At 50.2% G+C, this 14,209-nt stretch overlaps 1 protein-coding gene across 1 annotated transcript; it reads right to left on the bottom strand.

Moving 5' to 3' along the window:
• Positions 1-566: 566 nt before the first annotated feature.
• Positions 567-6,160, bottom strand: LOC147414186 (heat shock factor protein 5-like). Its single transcript, XM_086475439.1, has 6 exons — positions 6,011-6,160; positions 5,602-5,896; positions 4,849-4,934; positions 4,578-4,725; positions 2,382-2,609; positions 567-628 (listed from the first exon to the last, which is right to left on the bottom strand). The coding sequence occupies exons 1-6, from the start codon at positions 6,158-6,160 to the stop codon at positions 567-569; spliced, it is 969 nt and encodes a 322-aa protein (XP_086331565.1).
• Positions 6,161-14,209: the final 8,049 nt, after the last annotated feature.

Genomic DNA, 14,209 nt, shown 5'->3' with positions numbered 1-14,209 from the left:
ACTCCCAAAACACAAAGCGGTCCTTTTCAACCGTGACTCCTACCCTTTGTAACCGAAAACAAAGAGGAGAAAATCAGGCTGCAACGCTCTTTTCAGTTTAAAAACTCCATTTATTGCAGTGGTGCCACCCTACTACATTTCCCCAACCCCACAAATAGAGAATGTGCCCCCCCATCCTTCAAACGGTAGATTCCCACCCACACAAACCCAGAGCTATTACAGACCCACGATCTACTATGAACACGAAGGCAAACACATTTTAAAAGTTTTAAAAGTTACTCTGACGGCCTGATTCAACTAAAATAACAAATATCATTACAGAGACCGCCGGAACCGAATGAAAACGAGGAAAACAGAAGAACTCCCCATTAAAAGAGAGCAGCTAATATCCTACCAAGTTAATACAAAATTCCAAAATTAAGAGGTTTTTTGGTGTTTTTATTTTTTAAACAGAAAGCGTTGAAACGATCCAAAGTCCTCGTGGTGTGCGAAGCACCGCGGCTGGAGGCTGACAAGGAAGCCAGGCGGCAGCTGCTGCACGTTTTCACGTAGTTGTCACCCGCTTCTCACTCTCTTGTTTCTTCCTCCACAAAGCGCCCCTGCTTGCATGCTGCCTCTTCCAGCGGGGCTGGCGAGAAAAGGGAACACGCAGTAAATGTTAGTCCTTGTCCCCGTGGGAGATGGGGGGGGTTCTCAGCTGGACTGAGGCCCCTGAACAGGACAGCTTCGACCTTGCGAGGATTCCAGTCTGCCCGTGAGAGAACAGACAGAAGCAAGAAGAGCTGCAGCTGCAAGATAAGCAAGTCCTGAGAAAGTCTCGGCTACAAGACAAGGCGTCCGCGTCCTTTTGGCAGAACGCATGATCCCGTGTACGGCAATAAAACAGTGTATAAGATGCCGCTGAGAGTTCAATAACTTCAGGGTTTATTTACTGATAGAATTTATACCCTTTTCTACCTAAGAGTAATTAGCATAAGCCCATCTGCGGAAGCGTGTGGCAGAGTACACTAAGAGACTGCGCAAGTACGGTATTTTAACTGAAGGCCCAGTGAAGTACTTGCACTGCACACAAGAACTAAACTATTCTGACCTCCCCTTTCTGCAATAGTTGGTTTCAGAGTAGCTGTCTCCAGTCTCTCAAAAAAAAAGAAAAGTCAAAGCTCTCCTTACCAGGACAATCCTCGTCCGAACTGTGTCGTCTTTTCCTGCACCGAGGTTTTACAGGTGAATCTGTCTCTTCCACGGATGCGTTTGCAGGGGCAGTTCCTGAAGTGAATTGTCTCTCCTCTGCCCCTGGAGTACTGGATTCACATTTCACACTAGTATTCTCCTGAAAACCAACCAAAGAAAAAAAAGGAATAAACCCAAAGACCACCCCCTATTTTCTTGTAATCACTTTAGGGACAAAATAACGATTCTCCTCCACTCCAAAAGGACACCTAACAAGGGCTGAACACTGCCTAGATGGTGTAAGTTCTTTTCACTCGGAGTTACGGCTGCCAAATTGAACCTCGAGCTCTCACAAACTGGCATATTAAGCAAAAGATGAAATCGGAAAACCACTGTACAAAGCGAGGGCACAACATCCTCACCGGCTGAGCTTTGCCCTCAGTTACCAAACCAGCTCTGAGAAACAAGCTACAAGAAACCCAGGGGCGCTCCTTGTTACCAACACGTGTGGAGCGATGACACATCCAGCTCAAACAACTCGCCAGAGCTGGGTGATGCAAAACTACACGGGCGAGCCACACACTTCTGGGTGGGAGTCCCACCCCACCCCATCCAGTGGTTGAGACGTTAAATCATAACCTGTCGCTTGCTTTGTGGAGCCCTCTGCTGCTGCTCCCCAGGGATTTTGCAGGCAGCCATTTACTGAACTGCTCTATTTCCATGACCATCTGGCAAAAATCCATAGGCTTAAGAAAAAAAAAAAGCCAAACCACCAAGTTACGTTTCTGTTCCACTGCGGCAACAAAGGCCCAAAGTGAAGCACTTGGGACTTTACCTCTAGACAGAAAGATGTTCTCACCATCACCTGCTCTACAGCATTCATCTCCTCTGCAAATATCCTACCAATCCATGTCCCAAAGATAAGGGATTGTTCAAAGCCTGCAACGTTTCCTTCTACTAAGGAAAAAAAAAGCCTTTTCAAAGTGCTATGTGCGAGTTGTACCTCCCTGCACCCCTCACCTGCTCTGGACTGCACGGTCCCTCCTGAGCAACCACGACGGAGGACTGAGCTGGTTGTTCTCTCAGTTCTTCACAGGCTTCCTGGGGGGTCACAGCTTCTTGTGCCACGTCACCAGCAGCACTTTCAGTGGACACACTGTCGTGGGTGGCACTTGATGTGTCCGAAAATTCTTGACCGAGAGAGTCCTCACTGGAGTAAACGTCGTCCCAGCTCTCGGTCTCAAGCAGCAGCGGGGTTCCGCTGCCAGACTGGCTCTCTGCGGCTTCCTTGGGCGCCGTTTCAGCTTGGGATGATGGACACAGCTCATCAAGCCGAATCACGGGAATCCCTTCAAAATCGTCTGCTGAATTCTTGTTTTCATCCTCTGGGTCATATGGCCAGTCAGAGGGCAGAAGGTCCGCTGCATAAGGGAACTGCCCTGGTGGGATCTGGGAGAAACAAAATCCAGCGAACGCGGGTATCAAACAATCGCAGGGACAGGATGGGGGTTGGCTCGGTAAGGCTTTCAGTTGTATTTTTTAAGATCCTAACCAGTGTTTCACTTTGGTTGCACTGCTTGTTTCCTGTCTGAAGTAGCCAGGACTTCAAGTAAGAGCTGGGTTACCAAGTCACCAGTCCAGGGAGGAGATCATCCCTGCCAAAACCAGACCGACCAACCCACCCACCCACACTGCAACAACTTCTGCCTCTTCTCAGAGGACCTCAGCTCGAACCGGTTACAACACAGATCATCTTCTTGGGTGCACTGTAGGATCTCGTACGCACTTCCAAGAGGAGAAAGTGCCCCCACAAAGATACAACTCAAATCCTTCTAGTTTATCTAGAAAAGATACGAGAGACAAGGATGGGAGGGAGGCTGCAAGGAAGCGGTAGAAGAGCAAGAAGTCAGGACTCAAAACACTAATAGTTTGCTGCTCATTGGAGCTCCAGAGGAAAAACGGTCTAATGTAGCAAAAGTGCTGACAGGGAAGCTGAGCATTCCACGTAGAAGATTAGCATAGTGTGCTCAGGAGGTAAAGCACAACCACCCCTTTTTGAGGACTTCTAGGACTAAAACAGGGTGGCTTGAGTGCTTGGGCAATCATTCAGAAGTCGTTCAGGTTCAATTCCATTCTCCAATAACACGGCTGATCATCATTCTTCTGAGACATAAAAGCAAACGACTTAGGACTGCTTTGAAGCTCAGGAAAGTTTTTCTTCTTGCTTCAGTTCCACGAGGAAATACTCACAGTTCAATAAAAATGCTAAGAGCAACAATCAAACAGCAGGGCTGCTGGCTTAAAAAAAAAAAAAGGAAAAACGGAAAAAAAAAAGCCCACAAAAATCCCACTACGCTGCTAACTTGAATTACAGAACTACTCGTTTAACGCTCAGCCGCTCTTTGAAACAGATAATTGTAAACCACGTTACTCTCACTTTCTCAAGAGGATCAGTTTTCCAGCCGACACCCTTCACTCCACAAGCCCCCGAACCCCCAGTCCATTCAGTCTTCTCCGCTCTCGCCCCACCACAGTGCGCTGCACTCACCTGGCAGAAGCTGCAGTGGGTGCCCAGGGAAGGTGCAGCACCAGCACAGCCGGTCAGAGGAGCAGTGTAGGCTGGGGGCGAGGAAGACGGCAGGGCAGCTGCAAGGATTCAAGCACAGTTAGCAGACTCCCAGAACTTGGGGTTGGTATGCACAGTTCTAGCGCTCCCTTGGATTAAACGGTTCGGTACATGCACAGAAACGTGTTATTACCTCCCAAGTCATCTTAAGACTGATTTCCTCGCCTTTAAAAATGTTTATTCTAACATAAGTGTACATATATTAAAAACATAACCTGTACAATGGATACACACACACAGAAACTTCATAATCACAGTCTTTTGTAGCTAATATCCCCTTTTTGACTTGGCTGCTTGACTTTCTCATCCCAACACAGAAAAGCAGAAAGTGGCTCCACGTAGGAAGAGACGACCTGTTCATACACACACTCACACGGAAATTCAGGGATTTTAATCTAAAAAGTAACTTTGTAGAGGAGGCAGTATTCTGCAGGCCCTATTTTTGGGTGGCACGCAGAGATAATTTAAAAGCAAAGGTATTCTCTGCAGGACAGGTAACCTTTAAAATCTGCAATCACACTCAGAGAAACCCTTGACAAAATCCCATTTAGTCCCACGTTCATCAGAAGGAAACGTTACCAGTATAACAGGAGACGGCAAACAGGTCGGAACAACCCATTTACGAGGCCTCACACCTCCCTGGGGTTTCACAGGAGAAAGCTGCTACCAGAACCCATGGGGTTTAAGCATATACACATGACAAGAGCATTGTAGAAAAACATTTCAAGGTATCACTTTTCAGTATCTTCTTGAAAAGCAAGCGCAGAAATTTCTTTCGTACCTGTTGGACAGTAGGCTGCAGAGTACGGCACTGAAGAAGCGTAGCTGCTGTAACTTGGACACGACGTGGCCACGGACCGGGACCACTGATGGAGCGGCAGGATGGAAGGAACAGCCTGCAGGGTGTAGTTGACGTTGGTTGAAGAGGCCTGTTGGGGTCACAGAAGGGCAGATCCTTTAGCAGGAAAAGCTGGGGAAGCCTCACACACTGGAGGCAACGCAGGAGAACCCTGCCGTGTTCTGCAAGGCACTGGGGTCTGGTGGAAACTCACTGATGGTAAAGTGCCTCGGTTGTGAGACGAGGTCCATACACAGTAGTCAGGATGGACGCTGACGTCATAATGGTGACTCAGCTGTGCTGTGGTCACCAGTCCTGCAGCGGGTACAAAATAAAGCAAAATGAGTGTTAAGGAAGGGTTTTCACAGGCGATGAAGGGCAATAGGAGGACCCATTCCAGCTGAAGCCCCCCTTTATTGATCACCCCAACTAAAGGTTCTGAAGGGAGGACACCGTTTCAACCTCCTAGCTCTGAGGGAGGGTCACCGCTCCACCTTCACAGGGCTTTTGCCTCCCTGGAGCGGGCTGTACTGCAGAGCAGGCTGGTATTTGGGCTAATATATAACACTTGCACTGTAAACCAGGTTTGTTTAAGACACATATAAAAAATCTGCAAAAGAGGTTGTCTAAGGCAAGAAAAATCAGACTGTCCTTCAGCGCAAGGAGGAGGAACGTTCATCTGGCAGAGCTGTGCCAGCCCCACGGAGATGGGGTGAGGGTGTTCTTGGTGTAGCGCACCACGGGGGCCGTCCTGTAGTGGACAGGCAGACGGAATCACACATGAACCACGCTACCCGTGCTCACTGGCAGCAGATCTACCTGCGTTTGCCTACCCTGGGTGAACCGAGCGGCCACCGGCAAGGACAGGCAGCCCTCCTCCCTCAGGGGAGCGCCCAGTTTCACAGCCCGTGCTGAACCCAGCGCTTCTCCACCCCACCACGGCCCCGCAGGGCCCGCCTCGGCTCACCGGGTCTGGGGTCCTGGCCGAGCGTCGACGGCAGCAGCGGTGGGCTTGCACGCGGCGGCAAGCCGGGCACCCCATGGCCACGGCCGGGCGGGTGGCTGGGCACCTCCAGGCCGGCTGCCATCCTCGCCCTGTTGGTGCGCGTCAGGCGCTTCAGGCGGATGAGGAGCTCGGGGAAGCCGCGGCGAAAGTAGGGGCTGGAGAAGTGGTGGAGGGGCCGGGCGCAGCTGCCGCCATCGTCACCAGCCCCTGCTCCTTGCTCCAGCCTCGGCACACTGTCCGCCGGTGCTGGCGGCACCTTGCGGAAGCCATAGAGATTGAGCTGCCGGATGAAGCTGCTGAAGTTCCTCGTCTGGAAGATGCCAGCAGCTCTGCTCGCCGCCCCACGGCCGGCCGGCCGGGCGCCCAGCACCTCGGCCTCGAAGAGCTGCTGGTCGATGAGCACCGCCTCGCCGCTGGCGTCCCAGCGGATGGAGCGGAACCGCGGGCTGTTCACCAGCCACCACAGCTTGGCCGGGAAGTTCCCGGCCCCGACGGCGGAGGGCAGCGGCGCCTCCTCCATGGCGATGCCGCCGGTGGCGAGTCAACAAACTGACGTAGGGGGCGCTCGCGCTGCAAAGGCCACCACGCCAGCGAAGCCCCGCCCCCAGGCGCCACGGGGCACGTCCCAGGCTTGTGACGCGCTGCCTGCATTTGGTTCGTCACAATGGTATCCAACTGATTTTAGAGTTTTTGGGCAGCACGTTGTGACGCTGAAACGCACAAGAGCTAAAAGCAGTTTGGACTAATGGCCTGAACGGAAGGGCCAGGAGTACCTAGTTTCTGGCTTCCTCATTGCTTGCAGTCATTCCAACTTGTGCAGAACAGGAGCAAATCCCGGTTCTTCTGCCAGCCCAACGGTCGCTCTTCATGTCTGGCAGCGACTGCAAGGTAGAAGGCAGGGGAGAATCTGAAGCAAGGTGCCTACTCTTCCCACAGCCATACTGGTTGTTCCCAGTATGGAAAAGAAGCAGCGTCCAAGTTAAGTAGAGGGTCTGCAGATGATGCCAGCTTTGCTTGCACTCTTGGGGTTTACAAAACCAGAGGCTGGCATGTCAGAGTGCAGGAAAGGGTCATTACTCGAATCCCTCGGACCGAGATGACAAACCATTAGCTGAAAACCTGGGAGATCACAAGCGTGTAAAGTACTCTGCCTCGTCAGCAGACCAAATGCCCTCACAGGTCCCCTCCTCGGCTCCCACCGGTGCGGGCTCAGCGGCCCGTGGGAGCAGCCTTGGTGGTGGGCAGCGGGGCGGGCTGGCGGCAGAGGTGCCCCGAATGCCGCCGGGGGGGTCTCCTCGGCCAGCCCCGGGAGGCGAGGGGTGCCGCAGGGCAGGCCTGTGACCGCGGGCAACAGGTGGGCGATGGAGCAGGGCCGCCCGCGGGCGGCTCGGAAATTCTAGCGACCACGACGCGTGGGAACCCCCGGCCGCTCGCTGCCGCTCTTCCCCGGGCGCTGCTGGAAAGGGGGGGCTCAGGAGAGCGACGGGCTGGCGAGGGGCCGTTGTGACACCACGGGCCACCCGGCGGGTCCCGGGCATTGGGGCCGCAGAACTCAGCCAGCGGCGCCGATGGAGAACTTCTCCACCCTCCTCAGACCTGCCCACGGGGGATGGCTCTTGGTATCGGTACCAACTCCATGAATATCGAATTGATATTATTATTATTATGATTAATGTTGTTGTGGTAGTGGGTAAAAGCGTCAGCAAGAACTCCCAAAACACAAAGCGGTCCTTTTCAACCGTGACTCCTACCCTTTGTAACCGAAAACAAAGAGGAGAAAATCAGGCTGCAACGCTCTTTTCAGTTTAAAAACTCCATTTATTGCAGTGGTGCCACCCTACTACATTTCCCCAACCCCACAAATAGAGAATGTGCCCCCCCATCCTTCAAACGGTAGATTCCCACCCACACAAACCCAGAGCTATTACAGACCCACGATCTACTATGAACACGAAGGCAAACACATTTTAAAAGTTTTAAAAGTTACTCTGACGGCCTGATTCAACTAAAATAACAAATATCATTACAGAGACCGCCGGAACCGAATGAAAACGAGGAAAACAGAAGAACTCCCCATTAAAAGAGAGCAGCTAATATCCTACCAAGTTAATACAAAATTCCAAAATTAAGAGGTTTTTTGGTGTTTTTATTTTTTAAACAGAAAGCGTTGAAACGATCCAAAGTCCTCGTGGTGTGCGAAGCACCGCGGCTGGAGGCTGACAAGGAAGCCAGGCGGCAGCTGCTGCACGTTTTCACGTAGTTGTCACCCGCTTCTCACTCTCTTGTTTCTTCCTCCACAAAGCGCCCCTGCTTGCAGGCTGCCTCTTCCAGCGGGGCTGGCGAGAAAAGGGAACACGCAGTAAATGTTAGTCCTTATCCCCGTGGGAGATGGGGGGGGTTCTCAGCTGGACTGAGGCCCCTGAACAGGACAGCTTCGACCTTGCGAGGATTCCAGTCTGCCCGTGAGAGAACAGACAGAAGCAAGAAGAGCTGCAGCTGCAAGATAAGCAAGTCCTGAGAAAGTCTCGGCTACAAGACAAGGCGTCCGCGTCCTTTTGGCAGAACGCATGATCCCGTGTACGGCAATAAAACAGTGTATAAGATGCCGCTGAGAGTTCAATAACTTCAGGGTTTATTTACTGATAGAATTTATACCCTTTTCTACCTAAGAGTAATTAGCATAAGCCCATCTGCGGAAGCGTGTGGCAGAGTACACTAAGAGACTGCGCAAGTACGGTATTTTAACTGAAGGCCCAGTGAAGTACTTGCACTGCACACAAGAACTAAGCTATTCTGACCTCCCCTTTCTGCAATAGTTGGTTTCAGAGTAGCTGTCTCCAGTCTCTCAAAAAAAAAGAAAAGTCAAAGCTCTCCTTACCAGGACAATCCTCGTCCGAACTGTGTCGTCTTTTCCTGCACCGAGGTTTTACAGGTGAATCTGTCTCTTCCACGGATGCGTTTGCAGGGGCAGTTCCTGAAGTGAATTGTCTCTCCTCTGCCCCTGGAGTACTGGATTCACATTTCACACTAGTATTCTCCTGAAAACCAACCAAAGAAAAAAAAGGAATAAACCCAAAGACCACCCCCTATTTTCTTGTAATCACTTTAGGGACAAAATAACGATTCTCCTCCACTCCAAAAGGACACCTAACAAGGGCTGAACACTGCCTAGATGGTGTAAGTTCTTTTCACTCGGAGTTACGGCTGCCAAATTGAACCTCGAGCTCTCACAAACTGGCATATTAAGCAAAAGATGAAATCGGAAAACCACTGTACAAAGCGAGGGCACAACATCCTCACCGGCTGAGCTTTGCCCTCAGTTACCAAACCAGCTCTGAGAAACAAGCTACAAGAAACCCAGGGGCGCTCCTTGTTACCAACACGTGTGGAGCGATGACACATCCAGCTCAAACAACTCGCCAGAGCTGGGTGATGCAAAACTACACGGGCGAGCCACACACTTCTGGGTGGGAGTCCCACCCCACCCCATCCAGTGGTTGAGACGTTAAATCATAACCTGTCGCTTGCTTTGTGGAGCCCTCTGCTGCTGCTCCCCAGGGATTTTGCAGGCAGCCATTTACTGAACTGCTCTATTTCCATGACCATCTGGCAAAAATCCATAGGCTTAAGAAAAAAAAAAAGCCAAACCACCAAGTTACGTTTCTGTTCCACTGCGGCAACAAAGGCCCAAAGTGAAGCACTTGGGACTTTACCTCTAGACAGAAAGATGTTCTCACCATCACCTGCTCTACAGCATTCATCTCCTCTGCAAATATCCTACCAATCCATGTCCCAAAGATAAGGGATTGTTCAAAGCCTGCAACGTTTCCTTCTACTAAGGAAAAAAAAAGCCTTTTCAAAGTGCTATGTGCGAGTTGTACCTCCCTGCACCCCTCACCTGCTCTGGACTGCACGGTCCCTCCTGAGCAACCACGACGGAGGACTGAGCTGGTTGTTCTCTCAGTTCTTCACAGGCTTCCTGGGGGGTCACAGCTTCTTGTGCCACGTCACCAGCAGCACTTTCAGTGGACACACTGTCGTGGGTGGCACTTGATGTGTCCGAAAATTCTTGACCGAGAGAGTCCTCACTGGAGTAAACGTCGTCCCAGCTCTCGGTCTCAAGCAGCAGCGGGGTTCCGCTGCCAGACTGGCTCTCTGCGGCTTCCTTGGGCGCCGTTTCAGCTTGGGATGATGGACACAGCTCATCAAGCCGAATCACGGGAATCCCTTCAAAATCGTCTGCTGAATTCTTGTTTTCATCCTCTGGGTCATATGGCCAGTCAGAGGGCAGAAGGTCCGCTGCATAAGGGAACTGCCCTGGTGGGATCTGGGAGAAACAAAATCCAGCGAACGCGGGTATCAAACAATCGCAGGGACAGGATGGGGGTTGGCTCGGTAAGGCTTTCAGTTGTATTTTTTAAGATCCTAACCAGTGTTTCACTTTGGTTGCACTGCTTGTTTCCTGTCTGAAGTAGCCAGGACTTCAAGTAAGAGCTGGGTTACCAAGTCACCAGTCCAGGGAGGAGATCATCCCTGCCAAAACCAGACCGACCAACCCACCCACCCACACTGCAACAACTTCTGCCTCTTCTCAGAGGACCTCAGCTCGAACCGGTTACAACACAGATCATCTTCTTGGGTGCACTGTAGGATCTCGTACGCACTTCCAAGAGGAGAAAGTGCCCCCACAAAGATACAACTCAAATCCTTCTAGTTTATCTAGAAAAGATACGAGAGACAAGGATGGGAGGGAGGCTGCAAGGAAGCGGTAGAAGAGCAAGAAGTCAGGACTCAAAACACTAATAGTTTGCTGCTCATTGGAGCTCCAGAGGAAAAACGGTCTAATGTAGCAAAAGTGCTGACAGGGAAGCTGAGCATTCCACGTAGAAGATTAGCATAGTGTGCTCAGGAGGTAAAGCACAACCACCCCTTTTTGAGGACTTCTAGGACTAAAACAGGGTGGCTTGAGTGCTTGGGCAATCATTCAGAAGTCGTTCAGGTTCAATTCCATTCTCCAATAACACGGCTGATCATCATTCTTCTGAGACATAAAAGCAAACGACTTAGGACTGCTTAGAAGCTCAGGAAAGTTTTTCTTCTTGCTTCAGTTCCACGAGGAAATACTCACAGTTCAATAAAAATGCTAAGAGCAACAATCAAACAGCAGGGCTGCTGGCTTAAAAAAAAAAAAAGGAAAAACGGAAAAAAAAAAGCCCACAAAAATCCCACTACGCTGCTAACTTGAATTACAGAACTACTCGTTTAACGCTCAGCCGCTCTTTGAAACAGATAATTGTAAACCACGTTACTCTCACTTTCTCAAGAGGATCAGTTTTCCAGCCGACACCCTTCACTCCACAAGCCCCCGAACCCCCAGTCCATTCAGTCTTCTCCGCTCTCGCCCCACCACAGTGCGCTGCACTCACCTGGCAGAAGCTGCAGTGGGTGCCCAGGGAAGGTGCAGCACCAGCACAGCCGGTCAGAGGAGCAGTGTAGGCTGGGGGCGAGGAAGACGGCAGGGCAGCTGCAAGGATTCAAGCACAGTTAGCAGACTCCCAGAACTTGGGGTTGGTATGCACAGTTCTAGCGCTCCCTTGGATTAAACGGTTCGGTACATGCACAGAAACGTGTTATTACCTCCCAAGTCATCTTAAGACTGATTTCCTCGCCTTTAAAAATGTTTATTCTAACATAAGTGTACATATATTAAAAACATAACCTGTACAATGGATACACACACACAGAAACTTCATAATCACAGTCTTTTGTAGCTAATATCCCCTTTTTGACTTGGCTGCTTGACTTTCTCATCCCAACACAGAAAAGCAGAAAGTGGCTCCACGTAGGAAGAGACGACCTGTTCATACACACACTCACACGGAAATTCAGGGATTTTAATCTAAAAAGTAACTTTGTAGAGGAGGCAGTATTCTGCAGGCCCTATTTTTGGGTGGCACGCAGAGATAATTTAAAAGCAAAGGTATTCTCTGCAGGACAGGTAACCTTTAAAATCTGCAATCACACTCAGAGAAACCCTTGACAAAATCCCATTTAGTCCCACGTTCATCAGAAGGAAACGTTACCAGTATAACAGGAGACGGCAAACAGGTCGGAACAACCCATTTACGAGGCCTCACACCTCCCTGGGGTTTCACAGGAGAAAGCTGCTACCAGAACCCATGGGGTTTCAGCAGCTGTGCCTGTTGCCCTTTTTAACAGTTTGGAGCAACAAACCCGGGAGCTGACCAGCACAGAAAGAGCCAGGGGACATCCTTCTAAAGAAGCAGGAGCTGCGTGTGGCTCCTGCTTTATGATGCAGCCCGGACACCTTTCAGAAGGACCTTCTATGGCCTGTGAACATATCACAATTCTGGACACTGCCAAAAACCTAAAGGACAGCTGCGTTTCACTCCCTGGAAACTCCAAGACATCTTTACAAACCCAAGAAAACCACCACAGAGAACTTGGAAGGGCTCTTGGGGAAACAACACAAAGGAACCATGAAGGAGGAATCATTCCTTGTAAACTGCTGGAGTGATTCTAAGAAAAACCAAACACATACTACAAAGAATCTATTTTCTAAGAAAAAAAAAGGAAGGACCTGAAGGGAACAAGAGCTTGTGAAGCAGTAGGTAAGTGCAAAACACAATGTCCAGATCACAGGCGGGAATAAAAGACCCAGAGGAGCATCTTTCATTTGACTGCCCGTTCAACAAGAATCATGACGAAAAACCAGGCAAATCTTTTTGTCACTGAAGTCAACAAACGAGTTTGAATACACAGAAAAAGAAACCTTTGCACAAAGTCCTACTTTGGTTTGATTGATTGGGGATTCAAAAGTGAAACAAAAAGCGTCAAGAATAAGATTGAACCTCCATTCTTGAGTCCCCTCACTTAAGAAATACCAATTTTAAGATTAACTATCACTTTCCAAATAAGCTACTCTTGGTGCTGTGTGAATAAAAACACTTCAGTGAGACTGAAAATGGTAGCAGAAACGTCTTAGACAAAAGAAAGGGGTCACCACTTTTGTACTTCCTCATCTCCAGTGCACAAAAAAAAAGACAACATGAAGAAGCTAAGCAAGAAACAAAAGATATGAAAACAGTACGAGCAGAATGAAATCTTCTACGCAATACTTTTGATTCATCTTTGACTTTGAAAACTTCACCTAGGAAAACGTGAGACCAAGGACCAGCATACACCTTTTCAGCAAGTTCTCAGTGCTTTAGTGTCATCGTCCTACTTTGGCTCAATTACAACCACCCCTGGAAGTCAGCCTGACACTGACTAGTCGTGGGCAAAGGTTCTTCTCCTCGCCCTTTAACCTCGACACAGAGGCTACCTGGAAAGTCACCAGGGGACGCTCAACATCTGGAGGAAGGACAAGAACACCAAACTGAGAATCTTTTTTCTTTAAAGGTCTCGCTTCCTTTTAGACTTTCGATCTGATTCTCTCTTGACATATACACATGACAAGAGCATTGTAGAAAAACATTTAAAGGTATCACTTTTCAGTATCTTCTTGAAAAGCAAGCGCAGAAATTTCTTTCGTACCTGTTGGACAGTAGGCTGCAGAGTACGGTACTGAAGAAGCGTAGCTGCTGTAACTTGGACACGACGTGGCCACGGACCGGGACCACGAATGGAGCGGCAGGATGGAAGGAACAGCCTGCTGTGTGTAGTTGACGTTGGTTGAAGAGGCCTGTTGGGGTCACAGAAGGGCAGATCCTTTAGCTGGAAAAGCTGGGGAAGCCTCACACACTGGAGGCAACGCAGGAGAACCCTGCCGTGTTCTGCAAGGCACTGGGGTCTGGTGGAAACTCACTGATGGTAAAGTGCCTCGGTTGTGAGACGAGGTCCATACACAGTAGTCAGGATGGACGCTGACGTCATAATGGTGACTCAGCTGTGCTGTGGTCACCAGTCCTGCAGCGGGTACAAAATAAAGCAAAATGAGTGTTAAGGAAGGGTTTTCACAGGCGATGAAGGGCAATAGGAGGACCCATTCCAGCTGAAGCCCCCCTTTATTGATCACCCCAACTAAAGGTTCTGAAGGGAGGACACCGTTTCAACCTCCTAGCTCTGAGGGAGGGTCACCGCTCCACCTTCACAGGGCTTTTGCCTCCCTGGAGCAGGCTGTACTGCAGAGCAGGCTGGTATTTGGGCTAATATATAACACTTGCACTGTAAACCAGGTTTGTTTAAGACACATATAAAAAATCTGCAAAAGAGGTTGTCTAAGGCAAGAAAAATCAGACTGTCCTTCAGCGCAAGGAGGAGGAACGTTCATCTGGCAGAGCTGTGCCAGCCCCACGGAGATGGGGTGAGGGTGTTCTTGGTGTAGCGCACCACGGGGACCGTCCTGTAGTGGACAGGCAGACGGAATCACACATGAACCACGCTACCCGTGCTCACTGGCAGCAGATCTACCTGCGCGAAGAACACCCGTTTGCCTACCCTGGGTGAACCGAGCGGCCACCGGCAAGGACAGGCAGCCCTCCTCCCTCAGGGGAGCGCCCAGTTTCACAGCCCGTGCTGAACCCAGCGCTTCTCCACCCCACCACGG

This window comes from Leptosomus discolor, chromosome 18 (genome assembly GCF_034619465.1).
Source record: "Leptosomus discolor isolate bLepDis1 chromosome 18, bLepDis1.hap2, whole genome shotgun sequence".
NCBI lineage: Eukaryota > Metazoa > Chordata > Aves > Leptosomiformes > Leptosomidae > Leptosomus > Leptosomus discolor.
This window is presented reverse-complemented; position numbering and strand designations above follow the sequence as displayed.

Coding starts and splice junctions, on each gene's coding strand:
- LOC147414186 (XM_086475439.1), bottom strand. CDS start 6,160: ATGGAGGAGGCGCCGCTGCCCTCCGCCGTCGGGGCCGGGAACTTCCCG. Junction 5,897..6,010: donor AGCAGCTCTTCGAGGCCGAG/GTGCTGGGCGCC, acceptor GGCTTCCGCAAG/GTGCCGCCAGCACCGGCGGA. Junction 2,610..4,577: donor TGCAGCCTACTGTCCAACAG/GTACGAAAGAAA, acceptor AGATCCCACCAG/GGCAGTTCCCTTATGCAGCG.